Source organism: Mastacembelus armatus, chromosome 24 (genome assembly GCF_900324485.2).
Source record: "Mastacembelus armatus chromosome 24, fMasArm1.2, whole genome shotgun sequence".
NCBI classification, from domain to species: domain Eukaryota; kingdom Metazoa; phylum Chordata; class Actinopteri; order Synbranchiformes; family Mastacembelidae; genus Mastacembelus; species Mastacembelus armatus.
Window position 1 is genome coordinate 16,877,205 of NC_046656.1, and position 20,424 is coordinate 16,897,628.

General features: G+C 43.6%; 1 protein-coding gene across 4 annotated transcripts in view; it reads left to right on the top strand.

Annotated features, from left to right (window-relative positions):
* ptprk (protein tyrosine phosphatase receptor type K) overlaps positions 1-20,424 on the top strand; it is a 104,549-nt gene that overhangs the window by 40,290 nt on the left and 43,835 nt on the right. For all 4 annotated transcript variants that reach the window (XM_026318335.2, XM_026318336.2, XM_026318337.2 and 1 more), the window contains exons 2-8: positions 787-909; positions 11,894-12,054; positions 12,692-12,743; positions 12,846-12,904; positions 16,914-16,995; positions 18,372-18,487; positions 19,465-19,639. In XM_026318335.2, the coding sequence (XP_026174120.1) occupies positions 787-909; positions 11,894-12,054; positions 12,692-12,743; positions 12,846-12,904; positions 16,914-16,995; positions 18,372-18,487; positions 19,465-19,639 (768 nt within the window). The remainder of the gene's footprint in view (positions 1-786; positions 910-11,893; positions 12,055-12,691; positions 12,744-12,845; positions 12,905-16,913; positions 16,996-18,371; positions 18,488-19,464; positions 19,640-20,424) is intronic.

A 20,424-nucleotide genomic window follows, 5' to 3' on the forward strand; every position in this document is an offset into this window, starting at 1 on the left:
TACTGTTATTGCTGAGTGGGGGAAAGGAATTTTACTTGTTTATATGATCTTTATATAATCAGAAGTAGTGATACCGTTATTTTGTTTTATTAATTATAAAGTATTAATAACCGCTTTATGTGTGCATTTGGATTCTATATATAGTGTACATGTACCCTACGTAATGATTTATATAACTGCAATAAAACTGTTTAATATTTTGACCCAGTCCTACTTTTGACCACTAGCTACCAGTGACTTTAATCAGATGGCATTGTGGCTTTTGTTCTCCATATCCCTCTCAGTCATTTCATTGACACAAGCCATGCACCACTGCTAGGTCAATGAATCAGACACCCAGCAGTAACCAACATGCTATTCCTATCAGCAATATTGCCAGTACTACCCACATATCATTGCAAGTTGATTGATTCAGTTAACCATCAGGGACAGGCAATGTCTATCTGTATTAGCGCAACTTCCTGTTGAGGCAGAGCCACAGGCGGCCAGCTCATACATGGTTATCCTGAGGCTGTGGTGGTGGGCTCAGATGATCAGCTGAAGGCTGTGATGGTTGAGTCAGAGGTGATCCTGACTGGCCTTGAGTGATGACTGTTGGAGCTCAGACTCCTGGTGTTTTGTTAACGAGCTGAGACACAAATCCAAATACAAGAAAGAGTCTGAAAGATTTTACTGGATAAGACAGAGAAATTCATGTTGTAGTAGAAACAGTTAGATTTACCGTGTTCATTCCATAATTACTGATCCAATCAACTGAACTAAATCTGATTGTGTATCTCTTTGCAGGGAGTTGCACGTTTGATGAGGGTTTCTCTCAGTGTGATTACCAGCAAGATCCCTATGATGACTTCGACTGGACGCACATTAACACAAAGGAAGTGCCGTATGTGTCCCCAGACCTACCACAAGGTGAGGCTTGATATTGTTGTCATGCATCCATCCACCACACCTCCTCCACTGCACCTATCATTCAATTCTGCCCAGGTCCTGATCTTCAGTACAATTGCAAGGCACTGTGTTTCACATGTCGTACTACCTAATCCTTCTACTCCACGTCAGAGAGAAACATTGTACTTTTTTAGCTTTACTTTTTCTTTTTTAGCTACTAGTTACTTTTCAGATTAAGAGTTTACATTGTAAAAACATGGTTAAGCTTATAAAATGCAGCTTGTTATCAACGACTGGTTCCAGTGGTTCCCAACCTTTTTGCCTTGTCATCACCTACAAAAACTCAGATTTCTGTGCGTTATTAGCAGTTCTACCAAATAGACAATCCCTTTTAAGCTTTTTTTCATTACATGTAAAGCATTTTTGTGTATTTTGAAAAGAGCTAAATTGTAAAGTGCATTAGAAACTTCCCAAATTGTTTCATTTAAATGTTTTTAAAATCAAAGATTAGAGAAAAGTCCAAAAGTGTCCATATTTATGTTGTGACCTTATGGAGGTGGTCTGAGGTTGGGAGACACTGGACTACCTGTCATGAGTCCCTCTGGGGACTTCCCGCCAGAGGACTCTTATTTTGTGTGGCCTTCCTGTTTCCCCTGTTCTGGTCCCTGGTGGCTTTATGTTGATTATCTGTGTTATTAGTTTCACCTGTCCCCGTTATGTTCACCTGAGTTTGATTACCTGTTGTGTTCTCCCCTACTTATAGCTCCCTTCTTCCTTTGTCCCTTGCCGTAGCATTAGTGGTGATTAGTTATCACTAGTTGCTAGTAGCTTAGAGATTAGTTGCAATTAGTTATAGTTGGGGGTTTGGATTTTTAAGTTAGTTTTCATAGCGACCGTCTCACCCGGTCTTAGTTTCGACCGTCTCATCCGGTTCTGTCAGAGTGTTGTGTTTTGTACCCTGGAGTTTCCCAGGAGGAAATAAATCCCTTTGTCCTGCATTTGGGTCCTCACCTCTCCTCCTTCACACCACACCACCCACACGTTCGTGACAGAATGCTACGGCCCAAATACGGACCCAGCGGACACGACCGAGGAGGACCGGCTGATTTCATGTTTCCTACAGTCCCTGTCGGGTGAGATTCAGGACGCCCTGTGTTATAGAGAGATTTTTGAATTTTGCTCGAAGCTAGCCAGGAGCTTCTCTCACCCCTCCCGCTTCGTCTCGAGAAAGGGGGCTGATCAGATGCTCAGCCGCCTGTCCACCATCACATCGGTCCTGGAGAGGTGCCTGGAGCAGTGGACCCCCCTCGACGAGGCCTGGGAGGTGTGTGATTCCCTCGCCCTGTTCCAGTCGCCAGTCTCCCAACTCCCGGCTTCCCAGTCCCCAGAGTCCCAGCCTCTGACACTGGTTCTCCCGCCATCAGCCCTTGTTCTCCAGCCTGAGTCCCTCCTCGCTGCTGCCCAGCCCGAGTACCCCCGCGCTGCTCGACGGGATCGCCGACAGCGACGGCGTCGGAGCAGGGCGGCGGAATCACCAGCGCGGCAGTCTGAGCCCAGCCGCCGCTCGCCGCTGGAGTTTCCAACCACCACCTCGCCGCTGCCGCAGCAACCCGAACCCTCGTGTGCCGACGAGAGCGTCCCCGCAGGGGTCCCGACCAGGATCCTGCACCTTCAGTGCGCCGACGACAGCATCCCCGCTGAGGTACTTACCCCACGGCAGGAACCTCAGTGTGCCGACGATGGCGTCCCCGCCGAGGTACTGCCCTGGATCCCTCAGCCTCAGCGCGCCGACGACGCCGCCTCCACTGAGGTCTCCACCTGCCTTCCCAGCTCTAGTGTGCCGACGAAGCCGTCCCCGCTGGAGCATGACCCCAGTATCCCGAGTCCCAGCGCGATGTCATGGCCGACATCACTGGAGCTCATCCCGACCAGCCAGATCTCCGGTGCGGCGACGTCAGTGTCCCCGCTGGAGCCCGACTCCTGCATTCCGAGCCCCAGCGTGGTGTCATGGCCGACATCGCTGGAGCTCAACCCGACCAGCCAGATCTCCAGTGCGCCGACGTCAGCGTCCCCGCTGGAGCCCGACTCCTGTATTCCGAGCCCCAGTGTGGTGTCATGGCCGACATCGCTGGAGCTCAACCCGACCAGCCAGATCTCCAGTGCGCCGACGTCAGCGTCCCCGCTGGAGCCCGACTCCTGTATTCCGAGCCCCAGTGTGGTGTCATGGCCGACATCGCTGGAGCTCAACCTGACCAGCCAGATCTCCAGTGTGCCGACGAAGCCGTCCCCGCTGGAGCATGACCCCGGTATCCCGAGCCCCAGCGTGATGTCATGGCCAACATCGCTGGAGCTCAACTCGGCCAGCCAGCTTTCCTGTGTGCCGATGTCAGCGTCATGTCGCCCTCCGCCGCTGGAGCTCCCAGCCACCACCTCGCAGCTGCAGCCGCAACCCGACCCTCAGTGTGCCGACGATGACGTCCCCGCTGAGGCACCTTCCCAGCCAGGTCCCGTGTGTTCCGGTGTGCCGACGTGGCCGTCCCCGCCGGAGCCCAACCCTGCCTGCCAGACCTCCAGCGTGCCGACTCGGCCGTTAACGCTGGAGCCCTGCCCAGCCAAGTCACCCAAGTCACTCAAGTCACCCCCTTCGAGCCCTCAGTGCGCCGGCGACGTCTTCGTACCCGCTGAGGTCCCGATCCGGATCCCCGAGCCTCCGCGCGCCGACGACAACGTCCCCACGGAGGTCCCGGCCCAGCCTGTTCTCCTCCCTCGGTGTGGTGTAATCGTCCACGCCGAGGCTCAAGCTTCAGCTCCAGTCCTTTCAGCTCCAGTCCTTTCAGCTCCAGCCCTTTCAGCTCCAGCCCTGTCAGCTCCAGCCCCGCGGCGTCACGTTGTTGGCGTCCGCGTTGAAGCCCAGCTACCAGCGCCACCGGAACCCCCTGGATCGTCCGGACCACCACCTGAGCCAGAGCCTCTGCAAGAGCTGCCGACTCCCGAGCTGCCGACTCCCGAGCTGCCGACTCCCGAGCTGCCGACTCCCGAGCTGCCGACTCCCGAGCTGCCGACTCCCGAGCAGCCGACTCCCGAGCAGCCGACTCCCGAGCAGCCGACTCCCGAGCAGCCGTTTCCCGGGCTGCCGTTTCCCGGGCTGCCGTTTCCCGGGCTGCCGTTTCCCGGGCTGCCGTTTCCCGGGCTGCCGTTTCCCGGGCAGCCGACTCCCGGGCAGCCGACTCCCGAGCAGCCGACCCCCAAGCAGCCGTCTCCGGAGGATCCCGAGCCGCAGCCGCCGCAGCAGCAGCGGCCGTCTCCGGAGGATCCAAAGCCGCAGCCGCCGCTGCCTCCGTCTCCAGTGCAGCAGGAGCCGCTGCCTCCGTCTCCAGAGCCGCAGCAGCCGCTGCCTTTGTCTCCCGTGCCGCAGCAGCCGCTGCCCCCGTCTCCCGAGCCGCAGCAGCCGCTGCCCCCGTCTCCCGAGCCGCAGCAGCCGCTGCCCCCGTCTCCCGAGCCGCAGCAGCCGCTGCCCCCGTCTCCCGAGCCGCAGCAGCCACTGCCAGTCCCAGTCCCTCGGCGCCGCAACCAACCTACGCGCCCTGAGGCCTGGCCCACTCCTCTCCAGTCAGTCCCTCAGCCACCGGCGCCCTTAGTCCCTCAGCAACCGGCAGCCTCAGTCCTTCAGCCACCGGCGCCCTCAGTCCCCCAGTCTCCAGTTTCCCCGAAGAGGCAGCCCGAGCCAGAGCTTCCTCAGCAGCCCGAGCCAGAGCCGTCTCAGCAGCAGCCTCCCCGGCCGTCTCAGCAGCAGCCTCCCCGGCCGTCTCAGCAGCAGCCTCCCCGGCCGTCTCAGCAGCAGCCTCCCCGGCCGTCTCAGCAGCAGCCTCTCCGGCCGTCAGCATCCCCTGCATCTCCTCGGCCGCCATCTCCAGAGTCCCCGGAGCCGTTGCCGCCAATGCAGTGGCTACCTAAGTCTCCCGAACGGCCCCGGACCCTCGCCTGTCTCAGAGGCCGTCCTCCCGAACGGCCCCGGACCCTCGCCTGTCTCAGAGGCCGTCCTCCCGAACGGCTTCGGACCCACGCTTGCCTGCGAGGCCGTCCTCCCGAACGGCCTCGGACCCACGCTTGCCTGCGAGGCCGTCCTCCCGAACGGCTTCGGACCCACGCTTGCCTGCGAGGTTGTCCACCCGAACTGCACCGGACCCATGCTTGACTGCGGAGCCGTCCTCCCGAACGGCTCCGAATCTTCGCCTGCCAGAGAGGCCGTCCACCGGAACGGCCTCAGACTTTGTGTGCCCCAGGAGCCGATCAGTGGATCGACCCAGAACTCTGCCCTGTTTGGGGTCTTAAACTGTGTTCCCACCCTCCCACCCTGGACTTTTGGTGGAACTCGTGGGCCGTCTGGAATCCGGCCTTGAGGGGGGGGTCCTGTCATGAGTCCCTCTGGGGACTTCCCGCCAGAGGACTCTTATTTTGTGTGGCCTTCCTGTTTCCCCTGTTCTGGTCCCTGGTGGCTTTATGTTGATTATCTGTGTTATTAGTTTCACCTGTCCCCGTTATGTTCACCTGAGTTTGATTACCTGTTGTGTTCTCCCCTACTTATAGCTCCCTTCTTCCTTTGTCCCTTGCCGTAGCATTAGTGGTGATTAGTTATCACTAGTTGCTAGTAGCTTAGAGATTAGTTGCAATTAGTTATAGTTGGGGGTTTGGATTTTTAAGTTAGTTTTCATAGCGACCGTCTCACCCGGTCTTAGTTTCGACCGTCTCATCCGGTTCTGTCAGAGTGTTGTGTTTTGTACCCTGGAGTTTCCCAGGAGGAAATAAATCCCTTTGTCCTGCATTTGGGTCCTCACCTCTCCTCCTTCACACCACACCACCCACACGTTCGTGACACTACCCACATGTAACTGAATATAAAGTAATTAAAACTAGCTCCACCTCAACCAACTACTGCAGTAAAATTTGTGTTACACATAACTACTTATGACATTATAACAGATAATTCACAGGGCAGTTTTTTTCAAGAACGAATACTTTTATTTTTGATCATATTTTTGTACATGCACTCTTTCCATTGTTACATTCATACTTTTACTTAAGTAAATAACTGAGTACCTCATTCATGTCTGCATCCCATCCACATCATTTCCAAGACATCTTCTCTCCTCTCCTCTCCTCTCCTCTCGTCTTTAATCTGTTGTTTTTTTTCTCCATGATGATGATAAAGGGGAAATTAAATCTTTCTGCCTCAGGGCTGAGAGTCTAATTAACAGAATATGAGGTCATTAATCAAAAGCAGGGAACAGGGAAGGTTGCCTACTTTACAATGTTAAAAGCAAAATGTTATAACAATAACCAGCTATGCAAGATAGCTGAGATAGTAACTGGCTTTACAAAACTGCAACCAGAGGAAGAATGTTGAGTGGTATTAATCAGAATGAACAAACTGTAAAAACACATGTTTCAGTTTATTTCTTCTTCTCTTCTCTGCTCCTTTCCTTTCTCTGTATTTTCATTCCTTTCATTTTCTCTGGTCTTCTCTCTTCTTTTGTCTTGCTCTCTTCTTACCTCCCTTTTCTCCCTTTTTCTTTTGTCTCCTTTTCTCCTTCTCTCAACTTTTCATTTCCTGTTGCCTCATCTTAACTCCTCTCTCCTTCCCTTTTTTGTTCCACTCCTCTCTCCTTCCCTTTTTTGTTCCACTCCTCTCCTCCTTTCCTTTTTGTTCCACTCCTCTCCTCCTTTCCTTTCTGTTGTTTCCTCTCATCTCTTGTTCTCTCCTACTTGTCTGTTGTTGAAGATTATCACTTGGTTTCCATGACAATGTAATGCTGTTATTTATCTCTCATGCTTATCATCATGACAACATAGCCTCAGTGACATTTAGAGAAAGGTTCATCTCAACACCAGCTCTTTACAGTTTTCACACAGAAACACTGGCTCTCAGAATGTGTGTTGCTGTCTGGCACATGTGGTCTTGTATATAGGATTTAAAGAGTGGGGGGCCTCTGTACTCTGCCAAAGTCTAGCATTTGGTGTTACCACAGTGGTGTTACCATGCAGAGAGGGCAGATTTGGAAATTTTAGGATGTTAAAATTCCTTGCTCAAGAGCACAGAGGTAATGCCTGAAATTAGCATGCCAATAGCCCCTGTAGAAGCTAGTGGCATAAGGATGGCAGAGCAGGTTAATGGTTTGGCAATGTTTGCTGAGGGGGAATGTTTCATAGCGTTGCCTTAAGGTACAAGAGCATGAACTGACATTTGATGTGTTAATAATGCCAGCAGGGTGTGGGGCAGTGGAGCAGTGGATAGAAAACGAGGTTGCTCGAGGGGATTATATAGACAGGCCTTGGTTACATTTTATATTTGGAAAGAGTAGTAAGAAATAGGTGAGGGTTTGAGGTGGTAGTTTAAATGCCTTGCCCAAGGACACAAAGGTAATGGCTATTATTAGAATTGCAGTTTTCCCAGGCAATCTGAGCCACCAGTAATTTACAAGCACTCGAGTCTGGCTAGCCACAGTGTCCCAGAGGGCATGATTTAGAGCAGTGGCAGTAAACTGTTTTGGATGTTTGACGTTCAAAACAAAGGGATACCTACTCCCTTTGTTAGGGGGAGCTGTTAAAAGTGTTTGGCATATGAAGGGACTTGCTGAATAGTAGTGCAGGGGGTTTTATGTTGTCTAACCTATTGGCAATAGAAAAGGAATCATCTTAGGGTTTTACATAGAATCATTTTAGTCACTGAATAGTTCAGCCAACAATTATACTTTTGTTCCTTGTAACCCACATTGATTCATCCCAGGTCCTAATTGGCATTTGTGCTTAAGGCTGTATTTAGTGTGCAGGGATGGTTTGGCTGTTTTTGTAATAGAGATAAAACTCTTCTGTGTAATGTCTCTGGAGGTTCATGCTGGCTTTAGTCACCATGGCAGGGTCTAGATGCTATGTTGGCAGCCTGCATTGTGCCAGTTGAACATTCATGGGCTGGGGCTCAGTGGCTCAGTGGACTGAAGCAGATACTCTTGACTCATAATGTTGTCAGCCAGTACCACTCTAAACCTATTTGGCATGCTGTTCTCTCTGTGTCTCCTTCCTCTTGTTTTCCACTGTGTACTGTCTAATAAGGCAAAAAGGTGTTAAAACTGCACCAGATCAGATCCGTTGTCCACTGGATGTTCATAGTCATCAGCTAATGATGAATACAGCAACACAGACTATGGCCTTACATCACCATTAACTCGAACCTCTGTGACAGAGTCTGCAAGACTTCCAAAGTAGAATTTGTTGCATTCAATTGCATTTCATTTTAAGCACATTCACTCTATGTAATTTCAGTTTATATTAGATTATAAACTGTAGATTTTTAATGAGCATCTAGATTCGTATGGCATGCCACTTTATTCATAGAGCACAAGAGCTGAAACAATCAGTTATTAAATCTACAGACAATGCAGATATCATTTTGATAATCAGACAAGCATTTGAATTACTTTGCAGCCAAATCTTTCAGAAATTTCCCCATTACACTTTCTCATCTTAAATAGATAATGGTTGTATCCAAAAGGTATTGCACAGGAAGTAACAGAGTACAGTAACTTACACAGAACACAAGCAATCATTCAGCCCTAATAACATTCAAGGATTTTCATTAAAAGCTACCAGAAGAATAGAAAGATTGAGTACTGATTGTTCCATCAATCGAAAAGACTTTGTCACCATTAGATTTTAACTGTAAACATGTTATGAGGAGGCCTGTGACCTTAAGAGATGCATGTAGTATCAATATACAGTGGGTACGGAAAGTATTCAGACCCCTTTAAATTTTTCACTCTTTGTGTCATTGCAGCCATTTGCCAAAATCAAAAAAGTTCATTTTATTTCTCATTAATGTACACTCAGCACCCCATCTTGACAGAAAAAAACAGATATGTAGAAATTTTTGCAAATTTATTAAAAAAGAAAAACTGAAATATCACATGGTCATAAGTATTCAGACCCTGTCCTCGGGTATATAACACTTTAAAGGAAAATAAAAATCATCTCAAAATCAATGTCATATTTCATCAGTGTGCCCTGCTCTCTCTTCACTGTACCAGTGAGGAGTCATGTTTCCACAATCTTTGCAAGCTGTGCATTTTTGTTATTGGTGGTTTATTGTGGAATGTTTAGTCCAATAAAATGTTCTTTTCCTATTTTGCATCCCATCTAATATGGTTGGCACCATAAAATGCTGAAAGTAAACATCTCCCATTAGCTGTTATCCTAAAAGCAGGCTGTTATTGTTTTGCTGAGGAAAACTGTCCTCCACTGTCTACCACTCGGCTGCTGTTGTTGTTATTTGACATATCTGGGTCTTAAGGCTGTCACAAGGGTATTTTTAGACTCATCATTATATTGTGTCGTCATTCTATTAGCAGCCATTTTAGACTTTAGCAGTTCAAAGACACCAGCCATTTTAGAACCTGGCAGACTTCAGGTGTCAGATGTTCTTGGCATCACAATGCCTCCTTTCTTAGCATTTGTGTTGTTTTACAACCAGTTTTATCTACTGTCAGTCTTTTATTGCTCATATTTTCTATTGCTATTTTAGGTTCACTTTAGCTGTTATTGGTTTTTTCTCAGCATTTCAGTGATTTGCATATTCTTACAATTTCACTAAACACAGAGGCTTAATTGGACATTTGTACCCAAATACTATGTTTTTACAAAATGTTATTCACCTATTTTTACCTGGACATGATCCATTTTGTTTTTTAATATTTTATCATGCAGTATTATGATTAGGACAAGTGCTTAAGGTTATATTTCGCCATGTTGTTATGACATATCTGGGTCTCTGACTGATAGAAGTATTTTTAGCTCACACACCATCTTGGCAGCCATCTTAAAGCCACTTTTCTCATGTCACCTTCTTAGCATGGAGGAATAAAAATAAAAATGTACGAATATGAGTGACATCCTTCGTACGTTGAATTTGGTTGGATTTACATTACAGTGGTAGAAAGAGAGATAATGGCGGGGGGTTTGTTATGCAGTCTGATTGGCTGTAGTCGTTTTGGGTCTTGTTTGTGACATTCAGAAGCAGGAAGTAGTGTTATTGTATTACTGAAATAGCAGTGTGTTTAGGTGTGTGAAGAATTGGGGGTTGAGTGTTAAAGTGAGAGAGGAGACGCAAGATCTAAAGAGAAGAAGGGCCAAACTGATAACTAGGATACAGTGTCTGGTACTGAGAGGCTGCACATGCACATTATGTTCTGATCCTTTCTGCAGGGGAAAGTGTTTTCTCACAGTAGATTAGCTAAACAATACCCAATAATTACCGCTGTCCTAGAGTCTAACGAGTAGAGCATATTCTGAATGGTATTATCGTATATTGAAAAGTATTGTATTTTTTTTTTTTCATATTTTCTTCAATTCTACTTTACTTAATTGTGTTTCATTTCATCTTTTGTGCTTTATTCTGTGCTATTCTGTTCTACGTTTGTTCTCTTCAGGGTTGCCACTTACAATGAATGTGTGATTATTGAATCATCACTGAATTTATCAGTTATTGTTTCAATGGCTCAACCATTCACTTAGTCTGTAAAGATCTATTTCTAATGTGCAGAAAAGGACTGTATTTCATCACATTTCACTGGAGCAACATCTAGTTGAGGTCTGATCTCATCACTACAACATCTGGATGGACTGACTGTCGGCCCATCTAGATTATGTACTATTTTAAGCTCCATTTGCTACATGTACCTACTTTTGGTACAAGGTATTATATAGTGGTCATATTCAAATATCTGATGTATATTTAGTTATGGCTTTAAGAGAAAACACTTGTCCAAAGTCCCATAATATTTGCATGACCAAACATTTTTGCTGCAAACTGGCCACTTTACTTTTACTAATTTTGAATGTTTTCCTATGTATCTGTACTTTGACGTGCACATATTTGCATTTCATTACAAATAAATGCATGAATATAATTAAACAAATAAAGTTGAATAGTTTGTATAGGAAAGAGGAAATAAAGAAATTAGGAAGTGGGTGAAAAGAGTAGATGAGAAGAAAGAAATTTTTGATCTCAACAGAGCATAAAATGAAGTATATAAAAGAAAGAAAAAAGTAACTCTTTCCCTTTTTTCTATTTCCTGTGTTTATTTGTTGTTGGCAAGCTAAGAAGCAGCCCCACAATCACAAAGGAGAAGGAAACAAATGAGACAGTCCTAGGAACTGTTTTATGTGTCTGGGGGGACTGATTCTTGTATGGTAACACTAACAAAAAAATGAAAGGAGAGGGAAACAGAAGGGAGTAAAAACATGCAGACATAAAGGGAAAGAATAAAGGCTCTTTTAGGGTTTTGTTTCCATGACAAGAAACTCTCTGCTTGAAAGTGAGTTTGTTAAAGAAGCAAGGCTAAACCAGGTGGGAAGACACTGCAGAGTGCAGGGATTCCAGTGCTTTGTGTCCTCCACTGACTTAGACCAGAAATCAGGTGTTTAATTCTCTGACAGTAGTTGGAGTGTAGTGTAGTCAAACACTGAAGAGAATGTCTTGGTTTCCTAGTTGGTTTATTTTAATATGCCCTGGCAAACTGGAGGAAACACACAGTAATATACAGTACATACTGACAGGGGTTAACTTATATTATATTCACTGACCTGCCAATTCATCTCAAACAGTGCACAAGAGGAGGCTTAATAATACATACAAACTAAATGGAAATAGTTTTAGAGGATACACAAAACAAGAGGAAAGAATCATGTTGACTTTCAAAAATATGCAGTATATGTTATTTTATTTATTTGCTGTTGCAGCTGTTTTCCCCTAGCTGTTCATGTTTTCCATGAGGTTCATCTCAAAACTGCACATAAGCAAAAAGACCTGGTTTCCTCCTGTGGGTGTATGTAACACAAGCCGTGGGCATCTGGACTTTGGCAAGTCCAGTCATAGTGCTCACTGTTTCTTGAATTATATGTGATGGGTTTTTTTTTAGCTTTGGTGACCCTCTCCATGTCTTGTCTCTGTGTCCAGGTTCCTACATGTATGTGGATGTGTCACAGTATGATGTTGGGGAGAAGGCTAGATTTCAGCTGCCAGTCATGAAGGAGAATGATACTCACTGCATTGACTTCAACTATCTCCTTACCAGCCCTGATGGCTCCAGCCCCGGCACTCTTAATATCCTGGTGAAGGTACTGAGCAACAGCACAGTAAAACAGAATAGAAATACAGTGGTCTTACTGGACTGAGACCGATTATAGTCAATCAACTTATATCGTTTTACATGTCGAGCAAACAAGCAGTTCTTACCTTGTTAATTTTGACACATTGCATTAAAATAGGAAATGTAAGCTTACTTTTTTGCATTTACATTATATTAAGCTGGATTTGATTTAATGGAAAATGAGGCTTGCATTTTTTAAAATATAAAACATAAAGTTGTTTTACTTCCAAAACAACTCCAGAAAACTTCAAATGTCTTAAACAATTTGTCACAGTGGCAGATGGTAAAGAGGCTTTTCAGTTAAAGTGAGACTAAACAGGATTTATGGGAAATGTGGTCTGAATATTGTGATTTAACAACCATAAGCAGCTAGCATATGATGGAGGCTTTACCTTAACAAGGCTTTGTGTAAAGAAAGCTCATTAAATGCTTGATTTTTACATTCAAATATTGTTTTTTAAAACTAAATTATTATTATTGTGTAAATGAATTAATCTCAGTGTGATAGAAAGGGGACCATTGTCAGTGGATAAGTTAATGCAGTGTATTTTTCAGTGTGGATTTTTTGACAGATATATTTGATTCTATGTTCTGTAATTCTCTAGGTTAACAAAGGTCCCTTGGCCAACCCCATATGGAATGTGACGTCCTACACTGGTAAAGAGCGCCTCTCAGCACCACTCAAATTCTCATTTCATAACTCTTTGTCACACTGTTAGGATTTTATTCACTTGTGTTGACTGTAGTATTGTTGTTCAGGTAAAGACTGGCTGAGAGCCGAACTTGCCGTCTCCACATTTTGGCCTAATGAATATCAGGTAACTCCCTAAATAACAGATAAATCTGTGTTAATGCATGACTCCTTTATCAGGTACATATTTCTTTATTTCCAGTTTTGTTCATGTGACCACACAAACACACACACACACACACACATACACACACACACACACACACACACCCTCACACACACACACAAATACAAACACAAACACTCATGCCGTGAGGCAGCCAGCTGATTTATCTGTGTTGACTGAGGCTCAGGAGGTGACGATTAGGCTAGAAAGACACAAAATGAGGTGTGTGTTTATGTGCATGTGTGCTTGCATGCATGGGCGTGTGTCACCATGCTGGATGTTACCATAGTTGTCAATGTTTTTGTATCTTGTATGTGTTTTTATAAAGACCTCTCCAACTTTAGCATCATAGGTTTCTCAGAGATAGGAATTATATGAACAGGGCAGCTGCACTATCCTAAATATGTGTGTTCATTTCTTCTTCTGTTTTAATTCATGTCAGTCAGCATGATCTGTGCATGTGTTTGTTGGCTAGTGTTGACAGATGTGTGCATGTTGCAAGATAGCTTGTCTCTAAATATCCTAGCAGGCACATACATACACTGATCATGTTAATACACACAGCCTGGGGACCTATAATATTACTGTAAGGCAAAGTGTGAAAGCATCCTGCAAATGGCCCATCTGGTGCCCAATCCCCACACTGACTATGGGAGGAGATCACCAGCCTGAAACTCGTGTGTCAACATGTTTTAATTGAACATAATCATCCCGGTTTGCTGAGGCTTATGTAGGTTTTCAGGATATGAAACAGGTTATTGAATCTGAGGTTATGAAAGTATTTTTTCATGTTTGAACATGTTTTTGTGTTAGCACTTTAGCAGAGCTGTAATGAGTCTGGTTTCACCAGGGGAAGACTAGGCACATGCAGACACGTAGTCATGCACACACTCAAGAGAAGAACAGATGCACACAAGTTCACACACACATGCAGCAGTATTTACGTAGATCCTGTAATTATAGGTTTTGTCTCAATGTTATTCTTGTTTTGAATGAAAACTTAACATTGCTTTCACTTAATGATTAGTTCGTTAACTATCACAAGACTGCACTACATTTTACCAACCTCAGTAAAAACTAAAAAATGAATCCACTCCTACACTAAATTGTCCCTTCATGGCCAATTTTTAAGAAATTTTTTTTCTTAAAAAAAATTTTAAGATTGTATTATGTGGACAGGTGTTTCTATTATTAGAGAAAAATGATCATACATTCAGAGTCAGTGCCTCTCTGTAACAATCTGGAGTGAGTTGGAGGGAGGGTTTATTGCAGGACTGCTGTATTAGAGTGCATTAGTTGGAGCTTGGTCCAGGTAATAAACTGGAAACAGTGTCTACACCAACTCATGCATGTATTCAGAGATAGCACCCTGCTGGCATAGCTTAGGATCCAGACTATAACATGAAATGAATAAAATGTCCTGGTGCTGCAGGTTTTCATATTTTTCATTCAGTGCCCATACATGCATACATCAAAGTGATATGTGTGATTGGTTGATAAGCAGATGTACACTACTATCAACCCTACTCTGGAGTGATGACATGTCAGCCGTCTGCCTTCAGCAGAGTTGTTTTGGCCATGTAAGAATGTGAAAACTCAAGCTATGAGTAATCCTGCTGCATATGAGTGAGATCAGTGAGTCAAACTCGTGCTTGACACCTGCATGAACAATGCTGTTTCCTCTGAGGTGACCACCATCACAGCCTTGAATCACTTTTTTCAGGAGTAAATTCAAAGAGCACACAGCAAAATGGACAGGTTTTAGGTTTTACCGCTCGCTTTAGGAAATATATCATCTTTTACAGAGCTACACACTGTAGAGTTGGCCTCAAGACACACTTAAAAAGGCACAAAAACAAGAATGTGAACCTGTGACTTCACTGCCTTAAAAAGTGTCTTGATATTTAAAAACAAACAAAAAAATCACCTCTTTTATAATATTCAGCATTCGAAGTCCTCAAAGGCTAAATTTAAGAAATAGAGATTGTGGAAAAGGGATTATGGTTACCTAAGCAAATGTATATTACAAACATGGATCAGCATGGAGAAAGGTGCAGACAGCCAAGTTGGTTGGCAGACAGACAGAGATGAAGGTATTAAAAGTCAACCGATGTCTTCCTGCTTGGTCCACAGTGAGGTTTGACTGAAAGATGATAGGAGAGAGAGACAAGATAGACTGGTAGTGGAGGGAGACAGAGAGGCAGAGAGGGGGAGAGTATGACAAGCAGCGGATGATAAGCTATGGGTAAACAGTTCGCCGCAGATTTTCTTTTACAGGTGATGAATGACAACAACCCCTCAGCCCTTTTCCCTCTCTCTCTTTCCCCCGCTGTCTCTTTTTTAGATACCAACCTTCTCTCCTCCCTCATCTTCCCCTGTCCATTAGAATGTACCTCTCTGAGTAAACACTGTTAGGAAACAGAGATGGCAGGAGAGAGACAGAAAGAGAAGTTAGGGGACAGAAATGTTTAGAAGGATGAAAGTAAAGAGTGGGGGGACTAAGAGAGCTGACGAGTATGAAGAGAATCATCTTATTCACATCCTCTGTTGATAGACTGAGATGGAGGCAAAGGGAAACACCTGTTGAATGCAGTATTAATGCTCTACTTGAAATATTCACTCATAGTAGTAGGCTCTCTTGCTTCTCATGAGCCTGAGGCTTGTGGGTCAAATGCTAAAGTCAACATGCCACCATGTTCAGCTACAGCATAGCACACTGATGTTGGAGGCAATGTTTATTGTGTTTGCCATCTTAGTTTGCCATGTTAGCATGCTTACAGTTAGTAATTAGTCCTAAGCCCAGAGTAAGGCAAATACTGATGGGTATTAGTTATGGAGGTAGTTGACAGTATTGGATAATGTCCAATTTTGATCTGCTGGTGGTAGTAGAGAAAAGTAATACCAAAATGATTTGGATTTGTCTGTAAAACAACTAGCCAACAATGCTCACAGCTTTATTTTTCTCAGTTTCACACTGGCAGCAGTGCTGTAGAAAGAAGCAAATGTAGATGTAGCAAAATCAGTCGAGAAAGAAAAAAAGACAAGCAGAAAAATGAGAAAAGACAGAAATGGAAGGGGAATGAAAAACAAATAGACAGGCTCTCTTGTCTACCATACCACACTGGATTTCATTACTTATTATAATTTCTGTGGCAGCCATTTTATGTGTACCAAAGGAGATTACTATGAGCCAACAGGAAGTAGATTATTTATCTTTCATGGCTTGTTGGCCAGAATGTATAAATCCAGCAGCAGCCAGGATGGCGGCTTTGAATTTATCTATCTTTATGCACATCACTGGCAGCTGTCAGTGTATTCCTTGACAGGTTAGATTAGATCCATCACATTGACAGCACATTTAAATGGCAATAGGCTTTCTTTGCAGCCTCCAGTGCTAACAGGATGCATCTAAATCTCCGTTAAGATGTACAGTTTGTGCTTTAGTGTCAATAGTTGATGATTTGGAAATAGAGGGCTTGTGATTTCCAAGCAGAACATTTGTATTTCATGTAGTTTCATTTTTCTGCTAAAAACAGCATTTCCAGTGTTTTCTCTGTAGTGGTACTTTGTGTCTGTTGTCCGCACTTTCTCGTAAAAAACAATTACATCATTTTCTAACAATCCTTTGTGTTTCATTTGTATTATTTGTAAAGACATACTTCGGAATATACATATACATTTCACAAATGTAAACAAATACAACCTACAAATTAAACTAGTAAATAAAAAACAAATATTCTTAGATGCTCTTGTTTCTTTTGAATATTTAAAGCACTGTGGTCAAGTATTGTTATTGTTATTGTAATTGTAATTACATTCCTTAACATGGAACAGCTGTTTTGTGTATGTGTAAATCTTTGTGTATTTGTGTATGAATGTAGTGTATATGTTGGGTATTTCTTGAGAGAATACCCATGATGATGATGGTAATGCAGAGAACAGAAGCTGAGTCTCCTCTCCTTTTTCACAGGTCATATTTGAAGCAGAGGTTTCGGACAGCAAAGCCGGCTTCATTGCCATAGACGACATTCAGGTGCTTAGCTACCCATGCGGTGAGTCATTAGCATGCCAGCAATTAGTCCTAGCTCACTGAAAAGACGCTGATAGCTTTGGCCACTAATTAGACTGTACCTGGGATGGTTTCTGTTGCAGTTGAATGGGTAGATAAGTGGGAAGGTGACACAGGAGAGTCGGGATGCAGCAAGAGGAGAAAGACAAGTCATAGAGAAAAATGAGAGAAATAAAAAGGGAGAGAGAGATTATGAGAAGGAGAAACAGAGAGAAGAGGGAACAGGAGAGACTGATGCAGGAAATGAGACAGTATTAGGGCAATCATGGATAGAGAAGATTTTTGACCACTCAGCACTTTCTCTCTCACTTTAACCCACATGCACACACATACACACACACAAACACACGCAGTGAACAGTAGCTGTCTTGTCTCATACTGACAGGAAAGAGATGAGGGCTGTGATCCATTTTAAATTCTTGTTTCGTCTCAAGTCTTCTACTCTCCTTTGCTTGAGTGTTTCCTTACTGCTATAGGCCAAAAAAGAATTGTGACGACAAACTGTCACTGTTCACAGAAGGGTACGTTAATCTAAATCCATAGGCAGGTTCCTGGAGGGTCCCCATGTTGGAAAGGAAACTCCTTTTGGTCATCAGTCTAGTAGTACCACTGAAATCAAGACAATTTTGTTTCTAAATAGATTCTATTGATTATAAGTCATAGAAATAAACTGTCCTGCATGTTGCCCTGTTTGTGAGGTCCTGGCATCCCCGTTGTCCCTGTCTCTGTTAGAAATTGTCAATATGTCGATATGTGAGAAATTCGTGGACATTAATTTAGCCAGTAAAGTGACCTGGAATCTGAGAAAATGCAAGAAAAAGGAGCCCTAGTCTTTTAAAGGCGGAGGAGCAGCACTCCTAATAGGAAGGACCAAGTATTTGAAAAGGAATTAGTACTTAGTCTCCACAGTGGAAGCATTCATTCTCACAGCTGCATTTCTGGACACACAGATTTGTGTGTGTACGCGCCCCTGCATGAATGCATGTGTACGTGTGTGTGTTTTCATTCACTATAGGAGCTGCTATCTATGATTGCAATCACCTCCCCAGAATAAAAAGGTCATAGCTGGAAAGCATTTTCTGAGTTAAAATGTTTGTTTCATAGCTTAGCCTGGAAGGCCAGGATTGAAAGCTTTGTGAAATATATACAGTGGATGTACCATTGGCATTCGCAACTGTACAGCACTACAGTTAAGTGTAATTGCAGCAATAATGAAGATATTCTTTAAGGTAAGAAAATGACCTCTATGTATCCATATCTCTCTTTGGCTGTGTCACGAGACCAAAGACATTTTAAACACAAAAATGTGCTGTAAACTCTATTTAGTTTCTCCCATTTGTTTGATCCCGTTTCCTGTAGACAAATCCCCACATTTTCTGCGTCTTGGGGACGTGGAGGTGAACGCAGGACAAAATGCCACATTTCAGTGCATCGCTACGGGACGAGATACGTCAAACAATAAACTCTGGCTACAGGTACAGTTATACACATGCACATACACCAGTACACACAAATACAAAGCATGTTTTTGTGTGATGCTATAAGATGAAGAAACCATAACTGCAGCTATAATATACAGTATAAGTGCAGTTGCACAGGGAACTGTGCTTTTCAGCTGTATTACATAACATCATATCTTCTTACTTACCTGGTGTGATTCTAGCCATGAAGATAGTTTGAGTTTGGGAAGGCTCTGAGAAAATGTATTTTTTAAAATAAAAATATACATTTTATAAAAACACAGTTGACAGTTGTTTTAAATGTACATTTTAATGGTGTGAACACTAAAAACTAAATTAAATTAAATTTAATTGCATAGCAGTGGGGGCAGAAATTTCAGAGATGGATATCTCCGAACCTTGGCAAACAACATTTTATTAAATGTAGTAATTTAGAAGAAACAGCCCATTAATGACACTTCATCTTTGCATCTTTGTTCCATTTTAAATTCTGACAGCAGACTGCAGATTTACATATCATTTACATTCTAATGTTGATTAATGTGCAACGTCCCTAACAAATAATTAAAGCCAAATACAAAATGCAAATATATTTATTTGTAATCCCCCAATATAATGGTGTAGAAATCGACAAATGCAAAGAAATGAAGCGATGTACTGAATTATCAGGACTGATGCATCCAATAATAAAGCGTCATCTACGCACACATACTTGCACTCACTCACACACACACACAGCACAAAGAGAGACTCCAGGCTATACATCCTAGCAGCTAACATGATTAAGAGTTTAATAGCTGCTGATGCCATTATGGCTCTATTGTAGTCATGACCTTCAAACCTGCTGTCAGTGAGGTGGAGGGGGGTAAGTTTGTGTGTGTGCATGTGGGCGTGTGTGGTCCAGTGCTGCTTCGTGACCTTGAGCAAGACAGTTAACCCTCCGCTGTCATTGCAGCACCTGATCTGTCTGTCTGTCTTTGTCTGTGATTCAGAGGAGAAATGGGGAAGATATTCCTGTGGCTCAGACCAAAAACATCAACCACAGACGGTTTGCTGCCTCCTTCCACCTCAAGGAAGTCACTAATCAGGATCAAGATCTATACCGCTGTGTCACCCAATCAGAGCGTGGATCCGGGGTGTCTAACTTTGCAGGTCTTATCGTCAGAGGTGAGGATTTAAAAATATACTTTCAAGGTTATTTGATTGATTTGCTTTCAACTCTATACTTTGTGTTTTTACTTGTTTTTCTTAAAAGATTTTTTTCAAAGATTATTTATCTGCTTTTGTAGTCTGCTTTTAGTGGAAAGTAAAAAGGTGGTTCACTAATTTTAGAAGTCCTTTATGGCCCACCCCTGTTTCTACACCTTTGCAGTGCATCTGTTTTTGCACTATACATAGGCCTACGATGTTGCTCACACTGATATCAGTAACACAAAAACCACTTGAAATTCTTATTTTGAATAATGTGTCACTGATTTCAGACAGCTATTACTAGCAACATTGGCTCTAGGTAATTATCTAATTAAGCTAACTTTATCTTTGTGAGTCAGCTCAAAATTGTGTTTTAGACTCACTGTTTAATGTTTCCAGCTGACAGTGTTTGAAAAGGTTAAAGGCACAGCTAAAGAGATCATGAGTATGTGGTTGATGACGACACATCATGTTGTGGCTATAGTGGGTTATTTATACTTTTACTTAAGGCAAAATGTCCTTATCATTTGATGGCCCATGTAGAAGAGATGAAAATGAGGATGTCCTGTTGTTTGTGCATTGCAGTGCAGGGTTTGATAGTAGCCAACTAGTAGTGTCTTAAGTCTGATAAGGAAAATGTATGATCAGCCTCAGATGCAGTTTGGTTTATTTTCAAGTAATATATTCACTTTTTTTTTTTTTTTTTTACAAGAGAAAAGGCTTTTAGGGTAATGACTAACCTGTGTGTTTGGCAGCTGTAA